This window comes from Aythya fuligula, chromosome 1 (assembly GCF_009819795.1).
Source record: "Aythya fuligula isolate bAytFul2 chromosome 1, bAytFul2.pri, whole genome shotgun sequence".
NCBI lineage: Eukaryota > Metazoa > Chordata > Aves > Anseriformes > Anatidae > Aythya > Aythya fuligula.
Window position 1 is genome coordinate 57,852,254 of NC_045559.1, and position 23,335 is coordinate 57,875,588.

The 23,335-nt window shown below is 35.7% G+C and overlaps 1 protein-coding gene across 1 annotated transcript in view; it reads left to right on the top strand.

The window, feature by feature from the left end:
- Positions 1-23,335, top strand: part of SLC41A2 (solute carrier family 41 member 2) — a 58,133-nt gene that overhangs the window by 2,173 nt on the left and 32,625 nt on the right. Inside the window, exons 2-6 of the mRNA XM_032207638.1 lie at positions 6,405-7,149; positions 9,968-10,075; positions 15,811-15,882; positions 16,801-16,945; positions 18,927-19,073. Coding sequence (XP_032063529.1) covers positions 6,595-7,149; positions 9,968-10,075; positions 15,811-15,882; positions 16,801-16,945; positions 18,927-19,073 — 1,027 coding nt within the window. The 5' untranslated portion in view covers positions 6,405-6,594. The remainder of the gene's footprint in view (positions 1-6,404; positions 7,150-9,967; positions 10,076-15,810; positions 15,883-16,800; positions 16,946-18,926; positions 19,074-23,335) is intronic.

Sequence of the window (23,335 nt, forward strand, 5' to 3'; positions counted from 1 at the left end):
TGTTGGGGTTGGAAGGAAACTCTGGACACTGCTCCATCAGCCACTGCTGCTCAATGCAGGGTCAACTAGGGCAGGGTGCTCTGGGCCTTGTCTGGTTGGATTGTATCACTGAGGATGGAGACTCTGTAACCTGCTTGGAACAGTGTTCAACCACCCTCACCGTGGGGAAAAACAAAAGGAGGAAGAAAAACAAAAACAAAAACAAAAACCTCTTTTATATGTATATGTATAAATATAATTTTAAGTGTTTAAATTTGTGTACATTGCCTCTCATCCTTTCACTCAGTACCACTAAAGAGTCTGGCTTCAACCACTCTCACCAGTTATTTGTACACTTGGCAAGATCCCTCTGAGCATTTTTTTCTTGGTGCTGAACAGTTCTAGCTCTCGCAGCCTCTCCTCACCTATCAGATCCTCCCAATACCCAAATCATCTTCATAACCTTTTGCTGGACTGGCTTCACCGTGCCCATGTCTCACTTGTACTGGGGAGCCCAGAACTGGACACAGCACTCCAGACGTGTTTCACTATGGCTGATCACTGAAATATTGTCTCCTTCCACCTGCTGGCAGTGCTCAGCCTGGGATGCTCTTGACCTTTCTGCAGCAGAGGCATGCTGCTGGCTGAAGGTCGGCTTGTCCTCCAACAGGGTCTTCTCCGTACAGGTGGTTTCCAGCTGCTGGGTTCCCAGCCTGTGCTGGAGTGTGACCTTATTTCTCCTCACTATCAGGACTTTGCATTTCCTGTTGCTAACCTTCATGAGATTCCTCTTGTCCCGTTCCTCCAGCCTGCCAAGGTCCCTCTGAATGGTAGCAAAGCCATCTCATGTAATCTTCTTCATCATATCTGTCTATAGACATGTCAGTGACCATTTCATCATAATTATCCCAGTGTTGAATAAGTGGAAGCAGCCCATGAAGGGAAAAGAATCAAACACTAGATATTCAATAGCTACACAAGCTGGTATAGAAAACTATTTAAAAACACTTATCAACATCTCCTCCATGAAACTTACATATGGTGATTTAAATTTAAAATCCAGAAACACCAGGATCTCTCCTTAATTAATAAATGGTGTTTGGAGGCATGTCTCAAATGATGAAATCCTAACCTCAGTTAAATCAGTGGCAAAATTCCCGTTGCTGTACATGTGCATGGGATGCTGACTGTTTTGAAGAGGAATGTATTACAAACAAGTGTGAAAATGAGCAAAGCTAGAGTCTTGAATTTTCTCTGGAAGAAATTATCACATACATAGTCTGTTGTCCAAAGAAAGGCCCTTTCTAAGGTAGTACCTGCCAGTTTATTATGTCAACATATTAAAGCTCAGTATTTCATTAATGTTTCATATAACATGCCTGAATATCCCTTTCCAAGGCTTGTTCTTGTACTGAGAGGTGTTTCTCAGACACGTTTAAGCTATGCTGTTTTATTGTAAGCCACATAGAAGTGCAGCATAGAGATTATTATTGCCTTAAAAATTACCTGCAAAAATTGTTTGCAGCTTATAGGAAAAACAGGTACTATGGTATGATTAGATATGGATCCTGTGAAAGCTCTCAGTATTATTTAGTTTGGTGTTATCTTTTCATTTTGTTAGCCAGACCCTGAAAGAAATCTGAAAATTAATTTTCCCAGCCTTAGACTTCAATAAATATTTGTTTTAGCCTGACACAATGTTGACTTTAGAAAAGTTTTGTATTCTGTGCTTCAACATTCTTCCCTCTCCCGCTTTTTCTGAAGGTACTTTAAAAAGTACGGTGATTGTTTTCATGCTTTGAATCAGCCGTCAGCAGTCTAATTGCTGTACGATCAAATTTTTAGCTGCAGAACCCAGTCGGTTTAGGTGCTGGGAAGGTGTGTAAGAGCCTCCTTGATATGCTTCTGAGAACTTAATCCTGACTGAAGCAATGTTTGGGTAATAACGGAGACAATTCTTGCTGCCTCTTCCTGAACAGTGCCATTTTCCTTGTGATCTTCACCTTCCTCAGATGCGACAAAACCAATCAAGTCAATCAAAGGTGAAGGATGGAAAAATCTGATAACAGTCAGGTGTTCAGTCTCATGGCTGAAGTATGAGAGATTTTCCTGAGGCAGCTATCCGTTTCCAAAAATCAGCATCTCTTCCAGCTGGTGGTCCTCTGTATTTTCCACACCATCTCCTCCTGCCTGTCCAGTTTCAGCATCAGACATGCTGTCTCTGTGTGTGTATTTCAAAAATTGCTGAATGCATTAGTTGTATTAATTCTCGTGGAGAAAATTGCCTTGTTGTGTGCCAGATTGCTAAGTGTCTCACTTTTCAGGAACATGTCCTCAGCACACAGCAGGGTATGACTGTTTCCTATTTGTGTGTGTCTGCAAGAATGAGAAAGAGAGGTGAATAACACACAGTAATTGTTATGTGGTATAAAATGAATGAAGGAAAAGAAGGAACTATTAAATGTAACTATTTAGGAAACAATAACGAGTTGGAAATGATTATATTCATCCTCTGGGCAGAGCTCGTTATTTTGCTTGTAGGCAGAAAGACAAGGTGTCCTTTCATTTCACATATAACATGCTGAGTATAATAAAATTGAGGCTGCTTTCTGACTTCTCAAAGGATCTTTGTCTTTATCTCTTTTTTTTTTTTTTTTTTCTTCTTTATTACTTCACCTTTCTCTGTAACCTCCTGATTATATGGCAAGAAACCGGATTCACTTATCTCCTCACATTTTTTGATGCAATTTTTGATATTTTTACCTTCTTTATTTCACATGAGTTATTCTAGTAGTGCTCGCTCCTTTACCTGGCTATATCTTTTCTAGACAACACAATAAAATCGCAATTGTTCTTGTCAATGATAAAGCTTCTTAGGGACTTCTAATCCCTGAGCTCATGTTGTTCCTTAGATGTAGTAGGTACAAGCATTTTGTAGGTACAAGCAAAAAACTAAAACTGCAGCAATATTAGCATCCTGTAACTCAGAATAAAATGATTGTATCAGATGACATTTGGAAGATTATCTGTGCTGGAGCAGGTTTTTAGAAACAAATGCTTACATTCAGAAGGCTTCAAAGTTATTTCCTCTGTTTATGCTCTAAAGATGTAATTACTCTTCATTGTATATTTACAATAATACATATTTACATATTTTGTAAGTTTTCAGTTTGTCTTCTAAAGTTCTCATTTTTTAGCATTTACCATTACCTCCTTTTGGCACTTCGGGTCTTTTTGGTAGGAAAAATAAAAATGACTGTCATCCAGACTGCTTTGTACTTTCTTATTTCAACTGTTAGCCACCCAGGCCAGCCTCTTTCCCTGTTTATAACTTTTACAGTTGACTGGATCATTTTTCTGTCCCCCTTCTTTGTTCTTTTAGGTGTGATTTCTATTTGTTAATACTCTCTCATATTAAATTAAACCACAATACCCCCAAAAGATCTATATCTTAAAAAAATAGAAAGTATAGACTTTAGACTTACAAAGAGAAAACCCCATATGGTATAAGGATATGGGCAATTAACCCAAATATTTTTGGCTGGAGTTCCAGAGAAATGAATAATTTCCATGAGTCAGCGGTCTAGCACTCTGCTGATGTGACCGGAGGACATTGGAGTAACCACAATGACAGCCAGACTCTGCCTTGTGAAAGCTATTGGGAAATTTTCTCAATGTATTTCCCTGGGAATGAAATTAAATCTTTAATTTCTTACTCCTCCGCTCTGCCTCAGACAAAAAAACTAAACCCACCACCCCTAAAAAACCTTAGAGTGGGGCTGAGTGGGGCTATGTGGCTTTTATCTTGGACACTTCCCGTTATCTTCGTTCCACATCCCATTCTTGAATTCTTTCGTCTCTAACCTGGATGCTTCTTGTGATCGACTGAAAGTCACCTGGCTTAAGCAATCTTATATTTTCTCTGGGCAGAACTCATCTGCTGCTTTGCATCTTCATAAATCAGCTGGGAACCTTCAGCACCCTGTGTTACAGCCTTCCTGAAACCTTGATTTTCCACCATTTCCATGAACTTCTCTCTAATTCCTCTTAATCCTTCTACGAAGCTCTGCTGTCACAGATGCTGATAATAGTTAAGCTGCTAGTTTAATGACACATCTGCTTGTCTTTTTTTTTTATACACTTTATATTTTCTTTTACTTTCTTTACTTACCCTTGTTTGGGCCAGGCAGAAACCAAATGGCTCCTTCTTGTTCTCTTTCTGTAGCACATAACCAAGCACCATTTTTGACTGTGGTTAGAGCTCCTCTGGGATAGCAACAAAGGTCATTTTGTTGTTTTGTTCCTCATAATGATGTGTGTGGAAACTAGAATTGAGGCCTACGCGTTTTTATATATAACAAAAGGTTCAACATAGCACAAACTACTACAGAGCGGCAAAAAAGATATTTCAGGAATCTTGGTTCCTCTTTTTGACATGTAGAAAAAAATGTTGGTTTTGTTTTTCTTGCAAAATTCAACTTCTTTTTAAATCAAGCAATAAGCTCCGCTGTTGCTTTTAAAATATTATTTTCTTGGTCAGAATTTTTCTTGGATAATGCAATCGGTAGAGGAAAAGTCTTCATGTTGAGTCTGAGTCGTCTCCTCACTGACAAAAACCAAACAAGTAATTCTGTAAGCAGCAGGAGATTTGAAGCTGACTTGCTGTGGCTGTATGTAGGCGAATTATCCTAACTCACATTTGAAGGTGCCTTACAGCAAGGGCACCAATCGGGTTCTCCTGTAAGGCTGCTAGTAACTAAAAGCTTTGACATCTCTATTTTCTGTCAAATGTAATTGAAATTGCTTCAAAAATATTGGATGATTTAAAAACATTGAAATGGAAAGATGGGAAGTATAGACATCATAACATATACATGACGTTAGGAGCCCTATTTTCATAGGAAAATGGATAAAAAATCCTCCAACCCTAAACTATTTATTTATATGTCCCACAGTTCATAAAAATGTAACTTTTTCCAACTTTGCATAGATTTTTTTCTCTTGAGCTTGTAGAAATGTGTTATCCAACATTGTATTAGTTCAATCTGCCCAACCTTTGTTCTTTGTTTGTACCAATGATTTACTTGTGTTCACAGAGTCTAGTAATAAATACAGGTCAACAAAACTTGGAGACAAATGAATACTGTTGTACTTCTAGTCAATTACTGTAACTATTATTGCAACATGAAAACTAAAGAAGAGGAAGGCAAAGCGGCTTGTGACGGAGGAAATGTCAAATGACTTGAGACTGCCTATATATTATTGTTTAATATTCTACCCTAACAGCAATTTGAGATCAGAAATAAATGCACATTAAATCACACTAAACATAAAAGATATATTGTCTTTGGATGACTTGCAGAAAACAAAACAAACTGACCACATCTGGTGTTAGTATTGGTCAAGTAATAATATTTTAGTGGTCACTAGACTTCAGAATAAAGTATCTTTCAGGAAATACATGCAACCTAGTGCAAAATTATTATTTTTTTTTCTTATTTATCATAATTCCCAACTATTTTTGTTTCTGATTTTAATTAAAATTTAGTATACCATATTTATGAGTATAGTGCTGCAGGTGTATTTTTAAATCACTGGTATACTACATATACTAATATAAACTTAGTTTATACACAAATATAAGCAGTTGTAGTCAGGGAGTTGGTCTGAATTTCACTACTGCCTTCTTTCCTTGTTATTGTATTATTTTATTTAAAAACATCCAGCTTTACTTTATATATAGTATCTCTTTATATTTAACCCAATTTATATGCCTGCTTCAGAACAAATTCAGTAAGTAAGATCTTAAATCAGCGTGCTTTTGAATTGTACGTGCCCATATTGGCTTGTGATCATTTCACAGGGCTGAGGAGCAGAGGCTGTCAATACAAGACGATTGTGCCACCCAGAATATCACATCTGTTTTGAAAGGTGTTTTTTCCTCTTTTTTTCTGTGCTCCCTGCCAGGAGCACAGGGTATGAGGAACAACGGCAGCACCACAGTGCATCATGTAGGCTCTGTTTTACCACACCTGTGCACCTTCCACAAACATTTTCCTCTGGGGACTTACTGCTTTCAAGGCCACTGGAAATCTAGGACTAAACACAGGACTTGCCTAATGGCTTGACTTCTGGACTTTAAGAAGGCAAAAGTTGGGCCCTCACCAATTTGCTTACAGTCCACATTGCTTTATCTTTCTCCCACTGGAAAGTACACTGATTTGTGAAACCTTCTCACCCAATTTTCTCTTTTTCCCTTCTAATTTCTTTCAACTTGTTGAGGGTTGAGGGAGAGTGGCTCATCTACAAACACTTGTTTTGAAAAGGTAGAGGGTGACCTAAAAATTTAAACTAATATCTTGTGCCTTCTCTAGCGATTTAAAATATTTTCAAGTTTTTATATGTACTTTTTTTTTTTTTTCCAGATCCAGACTTGCTTATGGAATCGTTGAAGATCTAAGATCTCTGAAAAAAACTTTTTGCATGCAAAAATGGAATATTTTGGTTTATCTGTTTTAAAATTATCAAGCGTGGCAGTTGATGACTCATCTACAAGATTTCTTCGCTGACGTCTGAAGAACAAAGTGCTTTTCCGACCTGTACTTCTGTAGCACTATGACTAACTGTAAAGGCAGGTCTACCATTGCCAAAACAAACAGCAAAGTTCATGACAGAGAAGGTTTTGTAAACTGGACCATAAATTTTAGTACAATTCAGTCTGATAAATTCTTGAATTTGCTTTTGAGTATGGTTCCTGTGGTTTACCAAATAAACCAGGATGAAAGACACAAAAAAGTGAATGGTATCTGGCAAGATGGATTACAGCCAGCAGGACACAACTATAATGTTAGATCTGACCAGCACACAGAGTACCATCACTTTGCAGAACCAACTTTCCATGGAAGTAATGGACACAGCCCAACTAGCTGTAGCCCTAAATATGATGATTTTACCAGTTATAATTACTGTGATGGAATGGACACTTCAGAAACAGATGCCATGCTGCAGGAAGACAACCTGTCTAGTGACAGTAATGAAGATATTATTGTGGAAGGGAGTAGAAAACAACCCAAAGAATCTAGTAGTATTATGGCATTGCAGATACTTGTACCTTTCTTGCTAGCAGGATTTGGAACTGTTTCTGCCGGCATGGTTTTGGATATTGTGCAGGTTGGTATTTGCTTTGGAAGATATATTTTTTTACAGGTAATCTGTGGGTGTTATAGTTCTAAGGCATGATAATGTAAATGTTCATTATATTTAGGGGTAATTAGGTCTGTGTAAGATTCTGGTCTTATGAACTCCTTTCCCCCAAAAATTGTCTTAAACAGTTCAAATATTTCATTTGGAGTCATTCAAGACTTGGTAAGAGTTGTTGGTTAGCCACAGTGAGCTGGCAAAACAAAACAACACAAAAAAAATTGTTACCATCTGCTTTAACTGAAGATAGAAATATAATCACAAACATGCATTGGCTCAAAATTTGTTCGACAGTAATAAATGTATTCAGCTTTAAGTGGAAATTATAATTAATTGTGACGCCACAATGCCTAGGTGTTTAAAAAGATAGGAGAATTTATTTTATTACCCCATTTCCATGTGTGCTTCAAGTCTATGCAATTTCTGATATAATGTGCAGATCTGGTCTATTATAATGCGTATGTGAAAGTGTGCATTAAATTCATATAATGAATGAAATTCATAAGCAGTGTATTAGAGCTTTTTGAGTATTCAAGTGGAAGTGACTTTTTTATATAGTGTTAGGTATACAGAACACTTGAAGTTAAAAACATTATTGGTGTGAACAGGGCTGCAAAGTCACTTCCACCTTGAAATATAGTTGTGGTAGATACGTGCTAGCAGATTTAACTGATGATAGTTATTCAGGATTAAAATAAAATACAACTTTCTCTGAATTTTAAGAGTTACATTAATAATATTTTTAAAACCTGTTTTGGAGTTAAGGAACATTTTTATAGGAACATTATATCATAGAGAACATTTTAAGAGTGCTTTCTAGCTTAACACAGTTGTAGGTGTTTGCAGCATTTCAGTAGAGTTAAAAATAAAAGTTGCCTATGAAGTATTTTTTGTGCAGTGATACTTGAAGAAAATTCTGAAGAAAGTAATAGCTAAGGAAGGCTTAATGGACTAAATTACTTTCTTGCCTACTCTTTGCTTTTTGGAGGCTATATTTGCTTTTATTTCCTACCTTATTTTTTTTTTCAAAACCAGAAATTTGTTGTAAACACTAATCTAATACATTCTCTCTTTCTGTATGAGTAGCTGCACAAAAAAATTATTCAAACAGATGAAATAACCACACTATTCAAACTGAAAAGACAGTAGAGAAATCAATCTGGTTTTGCTTTGTTTCATTCTGTCTCTATAAATTTCTTTAGCTATACTTAAAGTTCACTTGAAGGAAGAGGTGACCATTTTTTAACTTTTGGTTAGTCCATAATTGGTAAGGCAGTTGCACTAGATGATCTCTTAAGGTCCCTTCCCTTCCCTTCCCTTCCCTTCCCTTCCCTTCCCTTCCCTTCCCTTCCCTTCCCTTCCCTTCCCTTCCCTTCCCTTCCCTTCCCTTCCCTTCCCTTCCCTTCCCTTCCCTTCCCTTCCCTTCCCTTCCCTTCCCTTCCCTTCCCTTCCCTTCCCTTCCCTTCCCTTCCCTTCCCTTCCCTTCCCTTCCCTTCCTTTCCCTTCCCTCCCCGCCCCTACCCTGAGAAATGTGACAAAAATAAATAACCAATGTTAGCTTTTTCCACCTTAAGCTAAGCATAAAACTATGATGTCAGTAGAGCAGGGTATTGAAATGTGATAGAAAATCTTCTGAAAATGAAAACATAAAGAAGACAAAGCATTCTAAGCTTGTGTGTTTGCTTGTTTGTTTACAAACCTTTTCATGGCTATTCTTTCTGTGTTGTAAGTACATACGTGAATTCATATACAGGAAATTCTGAGATCTTGTTTACATTTGAGAATTGATCCTATTTACTATCATATTTCAAACTGCTGCAAATTCCTGAATGTACAGATGATTTACATTGTGGTTTTCTTAGTTCAGTTTAAGCTGATACATGATTACATATTAAATACATCAATTGACAGACATAGGAAGGAGTAGAATATTTCTACACCAAGAATGTGTACAACACACACAAAAAATATTAGAGTTCGTCTTCATTTGCTTTAAAAAATCAGGGTTTTGGAAATCTGTATTCTTCAAAATTTCATACTTAAAAGCAAGAGTTAGGAGCCATTTTTTCACTTACAAGCTCTGTCCATTTGACAGCTTATTCCTCGCACTTTTTTACGTGAGGTTTCTGAACAGCTGCAGTAGAAAAGATGAAAATACTGTAAATTAAGAGCAGTTTTCAAAAGCAGTCATAGCACATGGCATTATTTTAAAATCATTAAAAAACTTCAAATTAATTATCTCTCTTTAACTAGGTTTGTCATTTAGCTCTAGCTTTCTGCTATAAAATAAATGTTATTAAATTTCATATATTTTTTCTGATGATGGCTTTGAAGTAGTAGCATAATTTAAGTGGCAGAAATTAACATGCACTATACAAACAGAAATTACATGCATCAAACAGATTAAGTACTTGAACTCTTTTCAGAGAGAGTAAGAAATAAATACTTATACAACAGGAAGAATAAAAATTTCCAATGACCTTTGCTTAGTCTTTATTTAAAAGATGCAAAGAAAGTACAGTAGTGGAGACGCAATAATTTAGGAAGTTTTGTATCTCTTGCTTTTGGTATTCTGGTCTTTGAAACCGTAGTAGGCAGTCATAGTTCTATATTATCTAGATAGATAACAGTTCTTGCTTTAAAGACTTTTAGGTCTAATATTCAAAGATCGATTTTTATAGAGACTTTAATTATGAGTTACAGAATTTTTGGCATTACATTAAAGAAGGCCTAAAGAGAATTAGAGAATTTTTCAATTGATTTTTTTCCCACTGTATCCTTTAAATAGCACTGGGATGTGTTCAAGAATGTTACTGAAGTTTTTATCTTGGTTCCTGCACTTCTTGGTCTCAAAGGAAATTTGGAAATGACCTTGGCATCCCGGCTGTCAACTGCTGTAAGTAACTTTCTCTTCTCCTTCCCCCTTCAGATAGGTGTTGTAAATTTTTGAAAACAAATCTTTGGAACTCTAGTGTTTTATGTTTATGGCTTAATCTGGCTTTTACGGGAGCTCTTTAAATCTGTTATTAAATTGGCAAAGTTAAAAAGACAACTGTCTTCCAATCTTTACATAACAAAATTTTACTTGTTTGTTCTCTTCTGAGTCATCATTCAAAAAAGATAAAGTAGATTACTGAGATTTACATTTGTATTCTGTCAGGTTGGCAGATGTCTTTGGCCTTGATGGGGCTTGAATATGCTAACATGAATATTTTGAATATATTATTCCAAAGACCTCTTGACACCAAAATAAAACATTTCTCAAATGGCTACTCCAGACTTTTATTGATCAAACTGTAAGATTATTTTTTTTTTTTACTTTCTTGCTAAATAATTTTATTTATTTTTTGATCTTTTTTTTTTTTTCGGTGTGTGGGGGTCAGCACTGTAACATAGCATAATTGTTTTATTTTCAGTCTCCTTTTGTATGTATTTGTCATAGCTCCTTTCTACATCTTCAGAGATGTTCCGTACTTTCATTTTTCTAGCCCAAGCAATCCGTATTACTTTAGCGTAAATATTTCTACGTGTGTGAATAACTATTATAAACTAATTAGGCGACTAAACTGTTTGTAGTACCTGAACTGGATACTGTAAGACACTACCTTTCTAAGATAAACTTTCCATTTTCCAGCAAGGCTTCTTTTCTCTGCCTGTTGCTGCTTGAATGAATCTTACTATAAAATGTTTGGTCACAGGTGTATGTAACTCCAAATGAGACCTTGCTATGGCATTGTAGAATAGCACTTCCCTATTTCCTTTGAAAATTGCTCTTGAAACTTTCTCATTTATATGGATTTATTTTCTGAGCAGTGTCGGGTTTAGACCTCATAGTTACTTTGTAATCAATTGCTGTGTCCTAGTATTTCTCCTTTTGTGCTATTTCCAGTTGTTTCTCCCATCTTCTGGCATAAATATTGTTAGTCAGTAAGTGCATAACCTTGCACTTCTACTGTTGAATGTCATTTGTTTCCATTGCTGTAATCCTCAAGGTCACTCAGTTTTTGTATATTTCAATGCTTCGTATTGACAATGCCTCCCAGGTTTCTGTCATTAATACATTTCATTATCACATTATATTGAGTTATTGTCCAAATGCACACTGTGATGGACATAACCTTAGCAGCCCTGTGAAGGTTTGCTGGTGTCATGCCTGTTACAGAAACTAGTGAGTTTTGCCCCATAGCCTTTCTTTCATGCGTAAAAATTGACATGTACTGCATCTTTGTCAGTAGCAGCCTTAGCTATTCAGTTTTGCTTTGTCTGATTTTAGTGCTGTTACTTTTCTGTGTATTCTGCCTGTTTCTTAAAAATAATTTCTGTTTTAACCTTACTACTTTAACTGTCACACATAAATTTATATTCTACCTTACTTTCTTTTGGGTTGACATGTTGCTTAATTTGCTCCTTACTGTTACAGCTCATGGTCTTGAGGGTTGAAAGTGATTGTACTTCACAGCGAAAAGCACATTCAGGGAAGCCCAATATCTACTAGTGCCTAACTGAAAGATTAAAAAGATGTTAAGAATCATCTTGACCTCTTCTGTTTCTGTTAATGGGATCTTTAATTCTTTGTCCAAATTACATCCTTGACCTTTATCAGATCATGCCTCCAGCACATATTCTCTGGGCCAGTCAGTGGTTGGTTTCCCCGTCATCACCAGTGCCATGTCATTTGTGAAACTCATAGCTCTCAGGGGACATTTGGAAAGGGATCACATAGACCCTTTGTCTGCACTGGGAACATTAGCCCCAGTTTGTATCATCCGTTGAATGTTACCAAAAATGCAGGAGTTGTTCCCCCTCACACATAAAAGTTGGTACTAGAGTTTCCACAACATTGGCTGCATGTTCAGTTGCTAAGCTGATATTACGAGTGATTGAAGTTGACATCATGAGGTTCAGGACACTTCTGCTCAGCCCAGAATGGCATTCTTAAAAGTATCCCAGTAACTGTGTGATAACGTGATCTGCAAATGTCTTGAATGTGATTTGTCATAGCTAATTTGGCCATCTGAAGCCCAACCCTCCTAACGACAGCCCAATATGAAAAGGGTTAGTTTGAGGAGTATTGCCAGGGCCACTTACCACTGTCATTAAATCTCATCAAGACATAAATCAGCTGATGATTCAGTAGGTTTTATTCAAGCATGCCATGAAAAGCTTCCCCTCACCTCAATACAAGAAATTGCCATATCTGGCTTGGCAAAACCAGGTTAGCCACCTCTGTTTGCAGCTTGCTATTATGAAGGTAAATTAGGTGGCTAAGAAGAGGTCAGTGAAGTGTACGTTTCTTCAGACAATGTTTTGTGGCATGTAGGAGCTTTGGTTTCTTTGGTGTTTCCTGATGTCATGGTCATAGCACCACCAACACCAAACTGTTTCTCAGCTTTGTATGAACAGACTTGTGTTGGTTTCTTTTTCTCGTTTGCTTGTTTTCTGATGCCTCCAACTTCCTTGTCTGACCCAGCTACCTGGAGTAGGTTACATAGATGACTGAAATACTTTCCAGGATTACCTTAGTCATATTGTAAGTTCGTTGCACATCCTTCATGGGAAGGAAGCAGGGGCTTTGCCACAGTTCAGTGACCATTCTCCTTTTTGCCAATGGTGGCTCTAATTTGTTTTAGCTGCTGAAGAGCTCATCAGAAAATGTTGTGGTGAGTGTGCATGCACACGTGCACAACATAGTGGAGAGTTACAAGAACAACATTATACAAAATAAGAACAATATAGATCGTTCATTATCAGGTTAATTTAAAAAAAAAAAAAAAAAAAAAAAAAAAAAGACAGTTTTTACATATCAGAAAACAGGGAAAAAAATGTATTTTATCCTGCAGAGAACCTTGCAACTTTCTTTTATGTGTTTTCACCCATACTTAACATCAGTTGCAATGAGCACAGCTCTGTGAGCCTGCCATATCCTCTCTGAGAGCTACTGCAAAGGCAAACCAATACAAAAGAACTCTGTAATGCTTCTAAACCAACCAGCCAACCAACCAACCAACTAACAACACACCAAAAAAAAACACATACAAACACACAAAAAATGCTATTGGACATGTTACGTGTTACTTGTAACTTTGTACAGGTGACAACTTGAACTTAGTTTGGGCTTTGTTGCCACATGAGAATTGAGAACAGTCACCCTGTTTGCTCTGCCTCCCCCAGGTTTAAAAACAGGTGCAATATCATCTTGTATCATTCCTACTGAACACTTCCATCAAAAACCTTGATACTGGACCTGCATTTTACATGCCAGATCTCCTGGGTCTCCATGAAATAGGTTATTCTGGCCTTTGCACTCCTCACATTAACTTCATTGACCTGCACGCTCTTCAGCCATCTCACCTTTGCTCCTGTCATCCTCATCCTAAGTGAAAACTGGAGGAGTATATTAATTCAGGGCATATTTAAGCAGTTGGAGGGAGTATGAGTTTGGGGGGAGTTGTATGATTAATCTTCTCTCCTCTGATTTAAATTTGCTGACACCAGCTCCCCACCAAGTACACACTAAATACAAGACTGTGTCTCTGTGAATAGCTTGCCTTTGAGGAAGACATTTCCAGCATGACGTCAGCATTGGAACTAATTCATACCCTTCTTGCTCAGCTAGCTTATAATTGCAGCTGAATTTGTGTATGTGTCTATGCTCTTGGGGCTGTAAACTAATCATCTTTGTGGTTTCAATCAACTTCAGGGTGTAGCTTGTACTTCTCTTCAGTGTTGGTATGGATGTGAAATTCTCTCTTATCCCACTGCTGTGCTAGCAGCAGTGTATGAGACGTGCTTAGGCCAACTGCCCATTCAAGCATACTATTTATATTGTGTGTTTTGTATTCTTCAGCGTAGTTTTGTTGTTTGAGTCATTCTCATTGTCTCAGTTCACACTGCTGCCTTTTCTCCCTACTACTTTTTCTTTTTTTTTAAGAGGAGGTGAAAACAATAACAACAATAGATAAATAAATAAATGAAAACAAAAAGAAACAAGAACCACTCATCCAGACATCCCTGTAAACTTTATGCAGACTCTCTTGTTTTGACTATGTGTTACTGGTGTTAGGCATTAGCAATTTGACTATAATTTATAGACTTTATAAGCCTTTTGTTTAGGTGTGTGTATTCCAAAGTCTTACAATAAATCTGGTCTCAACTGAAAGGAGTGCTCCTTCTCTCCTTCTTCCTTCCAAACCCCATTTGTGGAACCACGGATGGATCAGATCATTTTGTAAAAAAAATAAACAAATCTTTTTACTCCACAAGAAAGAGTGTTTTTCATCAAACTGTCAAGCAAGTCTGCTTGACTTGTAAGTTCCTGTGAACTCACTCATGAAATTGGTGGACCTGGTTCAAGAAAGACAAGGTGAATGTGTGGATGATAGTGGGGAAAAAGAACTATGCCTTCTGGTAGCAGCTCTCTCTAAGCCTGGATTAAGTTCTTTGCAAGATTACTGGTTTGATAGGGTGCTTTTCTTCCAAAAACTTTTTTGAAGAACAAAAAAAGTGAGGCTGTCTATAACCTGTCGTATAATTCATTTAGTATATATATTTCAGAATGATGCAAGGGAAATTCTTATCCAAGTTTCCTTAAATATTGATGTAGTACTTAAAATTAATGCATATATTTGTGGAACTTTGATTGTACTTCAAACACTGTAAAGTATTTATAGTGTAGATTGGGATAAAGTGTCTTATTACATTTCCTTTTCTTAAGCTGGTATTTCTTTTAATACTTAGTTCCTCACAACTCATTAATATCACAAAGTGGAACAAAGTGGAAAAGAAATTGAAGTATAAAACTGATCATAAAGAAACTATAAAAAGAGGGAAAATATGCATTAAGACTTCCTACATTTTGAGAAATATAAAGTATCTTGTAGGTTAGGATTGTATGGGAAACACCACTGAAACTTATGCTAAAATTTAATCCATTTTTGCAAGAAGATAGTTATTTTAAATATCATTATACTGCAGTGGTACGTACCATCTTCAGATTTTGTCCTCTAACTCAAAAAATACAGGTTTGAAATACATTATAAAATATTGTATTTGTTCATTTTTTAGAATAATTCATTTGCTGTCTTTTCAGCTACTGCTTTAAGACTGGACCTATATCATTTAAAGCATCATAAGTCTGTAACCACTTGCAGTTTTGCTATGCAAGTAGTTCCACTGCAGTCAATTAAAACACTTGCATGAGAGTGTTTGTGTCCATACACTGCGTAGTTGTGCATTTTTTTATTGGCTCATAGGACCACAAAAACAAGCTTAGTTTAAAGTGACTGAACACTGAGCATTTTCCCTTCCAGCCACTGATCTAAACACTGGTGTTGCCTGGCCATTCCTGGAACACAAGGCAGCTAGTATGTCTTGCACAATAAGCTAATGTTAAACAAGTTACTGTGTAAAACTGCATCAAGCTTAGCTGCTCTTGGACAGCTAGTGTGAATACCATTTTAAATCAACAGCAATGCTTAACTTGAAAAAGTGCAGCACAGTTTTCACTTGCTTTCAAAATGTCCATCTTTTGGTGAGAGCTGAATTATTTGTGTTTTTCTGCCTCGTTAGTGCATTTTCTAAGAAATGTAAGATTAAACCCAAACGTCTAAATTTCTCCTGTAATTTTGACAGGTAAATATTGGAAAAATGGATTCTCCCATTGAGAAATGGAACCTAATAATTGGCAATTTGGCCTTAAAACAGGTAAATAAATTGACTTGTTTGATTCACTTTTCTAGATGAACTAAGTTATTTTAAAAGTCAATCAAGTATAGAGACAAACAATGTTAACAGGAAACTACCTCTATTACACTGTTTCATACTTAACATACAGGGGTTTTGTATGTTTGTTTTTTTTCTTTCTTTCTTTCTTTCTTTCTTTCTCTTTTTGATACGGTGTGGTTCTTCTCTAAAACAGTATAAGCTTATATGTATCACAAGAAGAGGTAAAGTATTCTTCATGACTGCACCAAGGGTACTTCCTTTTAATTTTTTCTGAGAGAGCATTTCTAAGGAAGATTGGAGAAAAAATTCAGGTTTAGCAAAACCTCTTGAACATAACCTCTCAAATGTTTTCAATGCTGTATTTTCATTGGACTTGGTATTTAAAGAAAAAGTATGTGATGGAGCTTTTTGATAATAAATAATATTTTAAATAGCTGGGTCATTTGAACAAAGGAGTGTTTGTTCTCCAGAGCAACTATTTCTTAATTTTTAGAACTATTTCATACTTGTATGTTATAAAAAAACACTCAGAAATACTTGAAATGTTTATGCTGTGACTTCATTGTTTTAAGTGGCTTAGGAACCTCTTTGGGCATTTCATCTTTGGCTTCTGGTGATTCCTCAGCTCTTTTCCCTAATTTGACTTTTGTTATTCCTGGGCCTCTGAATTATCAGTAAAGCCTTTTCTGTTAGCATAAGATTTTTCTTCTCAATCGTCTAGGGTTATCATTGTCTATACGGAGTGGGTGAGCATGCTCCCTTTACAACTTGCAAAAAAAATGTAGATAGGAGGAAAGAATAACAGAGAATGATTCTGCAATATTCCTAAGTCTCAATTATTTTTAAGAAACGCTGATCACTAAAAAAAACAAATGTTCACCTTCTTTTCTTTCCCAGGTTCAGGCAACAGTAGTTGGTTTTCTGGCAGCAGTGGCAGCAGTTATATTGGGCTGGATTCCAGAGGGCAAATACCGCTTTGATCATTCAATCCTCCTGTGTTCTAGCAGTGTAGCAACTGCATTCATAGCTTCTCTTTTACAAGGTAAAAGAAGTGTATATGTTACTTTTTACAGTTATTTGGTTCTCTGCGGATACTGAGTGTGTATTATGTTTCTGTTCGTTAACAATTCAAGTCCAGCAAGCTGTAATACATGTGAAGCACAGCTGAGGGTAGAAAACCCTTCTGCAGTTTCCATAGAGGCCTAAATATTACATTATCTGTCATATTCTTTCGAAAAGGTTTGATTTGCTTGACCTCCTCAGCATGCCTAAAATAAAATAAAATAAAATAAAATAAAATAAAATAAAATAAAATAAAATAAAATAAAATAAAATAAAATAAAATAAAATAAAATAAAAGTATGTTTTTAGATTTCATCTAATAGGATGGAGAACTTTTTCCCCTACTTTCTATATTAATTGATGTACAAAGTACATGTATGTTCTTAACAGATCATGCATGGAACATATTTGTAAATAAGCTCAAGTGAACTCGGATGTTAACTTAGCTGAATCCAAACTCCCTGGTTATCTATCCATGCTGCTTATATATTATTTTGTGTTTTGCTTTGTTTCTGAAATTAACAAATTGGCTTGCTATCTGAAAGTTCTGGATTAAGTTCAAGTCCCCTTCTACAAACAGTGCCAATGTATCTGCCTGGAGCCACATGTCGTGATGAAATTAAGCTTCTCTTGCCAATTGTCAGGACATATTTAACTGTAAAATATGGTATTTAATGGACATGAAGGGGGAAAAAAAAGGTTCCTCTATTTTTGACATATTCTTAATGAAAATTTGCTATCAGTAGTCTTAGTAATAGCAAATCAAGTAAAATGTTTAGCTTCCTTTTTACTAATTTGATATGCTTAATTAAGTGAAAAGTGCAAAATTGTTAATGTTTGGCATGAAATTAAGAGCATACATTTTAGTGACTCCAAAGCCATTAAATTTGATCATGTAACAAAATGAAGAGCAGCAAGAGAACAGGGGAACATGAGCGTGTTTTTTCCACTTATGTATAAGCTGGACATGAAGAGAAATTTTTAATGTTATCTGGTGATAGGCCAGCACAGGAAATTACTTTCTAAGTTTCTGCCTCCTATGCATGAAACAGGTGCTTTTCAGATATTGTGATCAAACAAGATCATTTCAGTTCTTTCTTTTGTAAGTTTCTTGGAGTGTAACTCTTCAGGCAATTTCTCTGAAAGTAAACTCATTTACCCTACAATACATAATATTACTTGCTAAAATACATGAAAATTTGTAATACCAATTCTTCAAAAATTCTTTAAAATAACATGAGGAATAGTATACACAGTTGAAGTGCTTTTGTGTATTGTATGATGAGGGGTAAATTACGTCAAGTTATACCAAAGAAGGATGTTAATAGCAATGTGAGTTTTATTTTTAGTAACCATTCTGTAGGGAAATGTCTTTTTAAAAGTTAGCGTTGGTGTATGTAGGAAAAAAAATAGAAACCAATAGCCTCAATTTGTAATGCTTTAAGTGGGTAGCAAGTTACATTTTCATGTGTTGCCTAGTTTCAGTTTAAATTATTGTGTAGCTTCTTGACTTTTGGTGTTGAGTACTTAGCTGGAAACCCTGCACAATATCTGACATCCAAGTATTGAATTTTATGTTGTTTTCACTGTGGAGCCATTTAAATTTCAGTCAGCTAAAGTTAATGGAGTGTAGAAATAATACACTGAATATTTTTTCTTCAGGAAGTGGTTGATTTACGATTTCAGTTGTGCTAATTCTAACCATAAGCAAAATAGTTGATTGTACAGATGGCTCAATTTTTTTGCGTACTTATTGGATTTTTTTTCAAATATCTAACTTAGTTTTTAAGAATGGCTAAAATTTAAAAATGCAGAAATCAGTTAGGTGAGAAGAATGATCATCCCGGGACAAAAGCACAGACTTCTTATTTATTAGGTTTGAAATTGCCATTATCTTGAAATTTCCCATGGGATTACAACAGTAGATATGATTACTGTACTTTCTTCTTCATTGACTCTAGGAATAATAATGGTTGGAGTTATTGTTGGATCAAAGAAAACTGGTATTAATCCTGACAATGTTGCCACTCCGATAGCAGCAAGTTTTGGAGATCTCATCACTCTTGCTATTCTAGCATGGATAAGTCAGGGTCTTTATACTTGCCTTGGTAAGTATATTTCTAAGTATATATCTCCCTAGAAGCCTTTCTTGGGTGGGGGTGGTGGGGAGAAGGCAGGGAAGGAGAAGCTTCGAAAATGTGTTAAACTGACATGTTTTTTGACAACCTTTATATTGTTGAATGATTGAATGATCTTTGGTTTCAACATCATATCATACTCTTTCTTTTTATCTAATCACTATATTATTATCTAATCACTAACCACTGTCTTGGCACAGTCTTGTAATAGGCAAAAGACTCTCATAGTATCACAGCCAAACTACACGTGAATTAGAAATTGTAGCTGCCGAATTTAGTCCTCTTTCTTTTGGGGTGAGAGGAGAGGGGAAGCTGTCTTCACCCAGGTTTTCTTGGATGCCCATCTCTGAATCAATTATTTGCTTCCCAGAGCCTTATTGAATTGTTCTTTTGCACTGAGGGGAAGGTGTTAAATTGGCTATCTCAATCAGCTACTTTACAGGAGATGAGCTCTGCTTTGACATTTTTTTTTTTTGTTTTTTTTTGGTAGGGTGTGGTTTTAGACACCATTCAAACATATCTTGAGCTGCAACTATACATATGCTTGGAAATCAAAATGGCAATAATTTAAGTAACATAAGTAACAATAGCAAGACTACAAGTATGTATTCAAAGAAGTGAAGCATAATTTTAGATCAATTTGTGCTTTGTGATTGCTATGACTTTTAAATTAATTACGCAAAACGAGTTTCCTTCTGATTCCTATCAAGTATTGCAATACCTCCTTGTTTCCTCAGCTTCCCTACTCCTGCTTCCTATATATATTCTCCACTCTTTCCTATCTGTTTCACTGACACTTCTATGTCTCCCTCTTGTTCCCTGGTCCCAAGCGTGATTTTACAATCTTTCCCACCATTTCCTTCTGCTTTTCAGTGAACAACGTAACCACTTCCAGCTTCTCCAAATAATGATCTGACTGTCTTTGATTTTCTTTGTTTTGTTTTGTCTAATAAACTTGGTGAATATATTTCAAACGTAAATCTGAAAATTTAGCTTTAGCTTTCTTCAGAACAGCAGTTCTTCCATGAAAGGTGAAAAAATGAATAACTGCTGTGAAAAGCTGAGCAGCAAAGGAAAGGCCTTCCTTGGCTACTGACTACAGAAAACAATGATCTAATCCTGCCTGATGCATGAATTCTCTCTGGCTTCTTGGTGAAGTTCTTCACTATTTGTTTATTTTCCCACTTATAGCTATGAATTATAGGGGAATTACACATAAACAGGTCCAAATTATTATTTTTTTTTTTTTTACAGTCTGCTTTTCTTCTCTTCTAATAGCTATTTGCATGTTTCTATAGTCCCTTAGAAAACTGGCTTTCTGATTTCTAGGCCCCAAAGTGTCTAAATCCTACTCTCATAAAGGAGCAGATTACTGAACAAGGTTCATTGCCACAAGACGAATTCTAAAAATGAATATGCCAATAATTATTATCATTAAAAACATGCTTGTATTTTGGCAGATGTAGTGAAATTCTTGATTGTCAGAGAAAGAGATATGAGCTTGGAAAATGAGAAAGAGGAACTTGAAAATCAATCTTTTTCTTCCTGTTTCTTCATATCCTCCTCTATTCCCCATGAAGAAACAAAAAGTATGAGAACATCTTCTTGCAGGAGAAAAAGACTGTTCAGAAACATATTCAAAATTAAATTATTACTGCAGCTCACTCCTTCCAGAGAAGCTGCTTAAAGTATATTGTACTTTAAAATATTTAACTATGGGCAATTGTAGTACAATATAGCACTGTTGTACTATACAAACAGTACAAATTTTGTACTGTTCATGATAGTTTTACCAGATATGTTGACATCCCTGCATAAATTCTTTACATCTGTGCTCATTTTTCAAGTCTTTTTCGTTTAAAAAAAAAATGAGTTGTTTTATGTAAATATTACAACATCAATCAGAAAAGGTATGTAAATAAGTTTCAAGCTACCTTGGAGTGACTTACCGTTTCATTTCTTCACTTTCAACCTACAATTCTATATTTTTGGTATTTGATTTATCATATTTTAAACGTGTTGACATGTCATCTTAAATGCATCAGTGTACAATACATCCATTTTTAATATTTTATATATTTTTGTTAAAACTTAAATTGTACTGTGTATTTATTAACTATATTTTAATGTGTTTTTAAATCTATATTCTAATAAAGTAACTTAATTCTCAAATACTTCCTTTAAATACTGCTTTTAAAGACTTTATAGTCTTTAAAGACTTTATAGACTTATAATGAAAAACAAAAGACTTAACTTTTTTTTTCCTTTTTCTTTCTTTCTTTTTTTTTTTTTTTTGGTGAGGAGAACAGCAGAGAAACACCTATTTGCATAAAATGTAGTGTCTGTTGCTAATGCTAGGGCTGGGATAATAATTAATTTAGCTCATTAAAGTTTGTTTTTCTAGACTTATTGTTATGCCCCAAATTCTAGTAGGAATTCTACTAGACTGTAGCTTAGGGTTATTCCACATAAAAGAGATTTCAGGTCCTTGCAGCTGATATGGTTGATTTGACTTCAATTCAAAATTAGAACATGTGCTGGTCAGTGAAGTGCCAGGGAAGCTGCTATAGTGGCTGGATGGAAGGCAGCAGAGAGCTGGCCAGGATTACTGGAAGGCATGTACTACCTATATGGGGAGCTGTGGAGTTGGCAGAAGATGCCAAGCTTGGGTTAATGCTAAGATTAGATTGGGGCTACGGTTATGGTTAAATTTCTTCTTGCCAGGGCTGTGCCTGGTTTAGAGTCATTAATGTTGGACTTACACTTTAAATTTCAGCTAGTAAGTATTCCAAGTGAGGTTTCTTAGACACTTGTGCTACATAGGTCACACTATTTTGTCTTTTAAAATTTTACTCTGCAAACAACTTTATAATGAACATACCAGTGATGTTTAATTTGTTTCCTAGAGCTTTTCCTTCCAAATATTAGTTTTGGAGCATTGTAATGTTCTCTATAAAATTGCTTAAGTTGAATCCACAGAGACTCAAATACTGTAAATGAGAAATAGTGATTCTAATAGTGATTCTGTTTTTAAACACCTTCTTCTACTCCTTTCAATTTTTTTCAGTTCTGGTTACAGGAAAAACATAGTTAGGTGCACTGGTATGGCACACAATTGGATTTTAATAGCAGCTACATTTGTCATTTGCATGTAAACAATATATGTCATTTTGTGAATACATCTAGTATTGCTTCCTGTGCTTTACATAAATTTAGCACAGCATGTTTCTTATTTTTAAAAATTTAATAATTACTACTAATATTTCAGTTTCTCCTAAAACATTATTTATTCTTAAAACACACTACCACCACCAAAAACAACAACAAAAACTCAAACTCAATGAGAAGATAGGGAAAGAAACTTGGACTTTCTTCTTTCTTCTTTTCACGCCTGTTTAGAAATTTACATTTCTAGTTACAGGTGACCTAATGTCTCTTAGAGGAATAACGTAAGAAGTGTGGCCAGCTTGAATTGGTCCTTTGTTATTTTTACAGCTGTACACTCACATTGTATCAAGCCACTGCGGCTCAAAAGCAGATCACACACACGTGTAGGAGGAAGAAGTAGTGCTCTCAAGTATGCTTCTAAGAGTTACTCCCACTTTTCTTTCTATATGGTCTTCTAGAAATGTTTCTCTTTTGGTGATATCAGTAATTATCTAATTATCACTAAAATGACTGCTTCTGCTCTTTATATTTGTTCAATGTCTTTGTATTTTCTTCTCTTAGGAAACAGAGAGTCTTTCTAAAGTAAGAACAACCCACAAAGCCCTTGCAAATGTGTGGTTTCCAAGATTTAGCTGAACTATGAAATAGTAACAAGGAATATAAGTTTGTAGGAGCTTCAGTTTAGGAGAAGTATATAAAGCAGTGAAAGGCAGGGAAGAGGCATTCAGAAAATGATCAGGCAACAATGTTTTGTTTTATTTTTTAAATGTTACAGGAACTTTTTCACACAGTATATGACTGGGATGTGGAAATTACTGCCAGCATGTATTAGGAGGACCAAAGTGATTTAAAAAAAAAAAAAAAAAACACCTTGTTGGATAAATTAATCAGAGAGTAATCTATGGACGAGTATTGAAGAGAAAGATGCAGATAGCAAGTAGAGTGATGAAATCCCATCCGTGAGGCAAAGAGCAGCAAAACCTGGCAGAGCACACTGAAAGAAGCATCGCTGTAAACCTGCAGTTTTCTTACCAGTTTTCCACAAGCCTTAACTGTTGGCCATG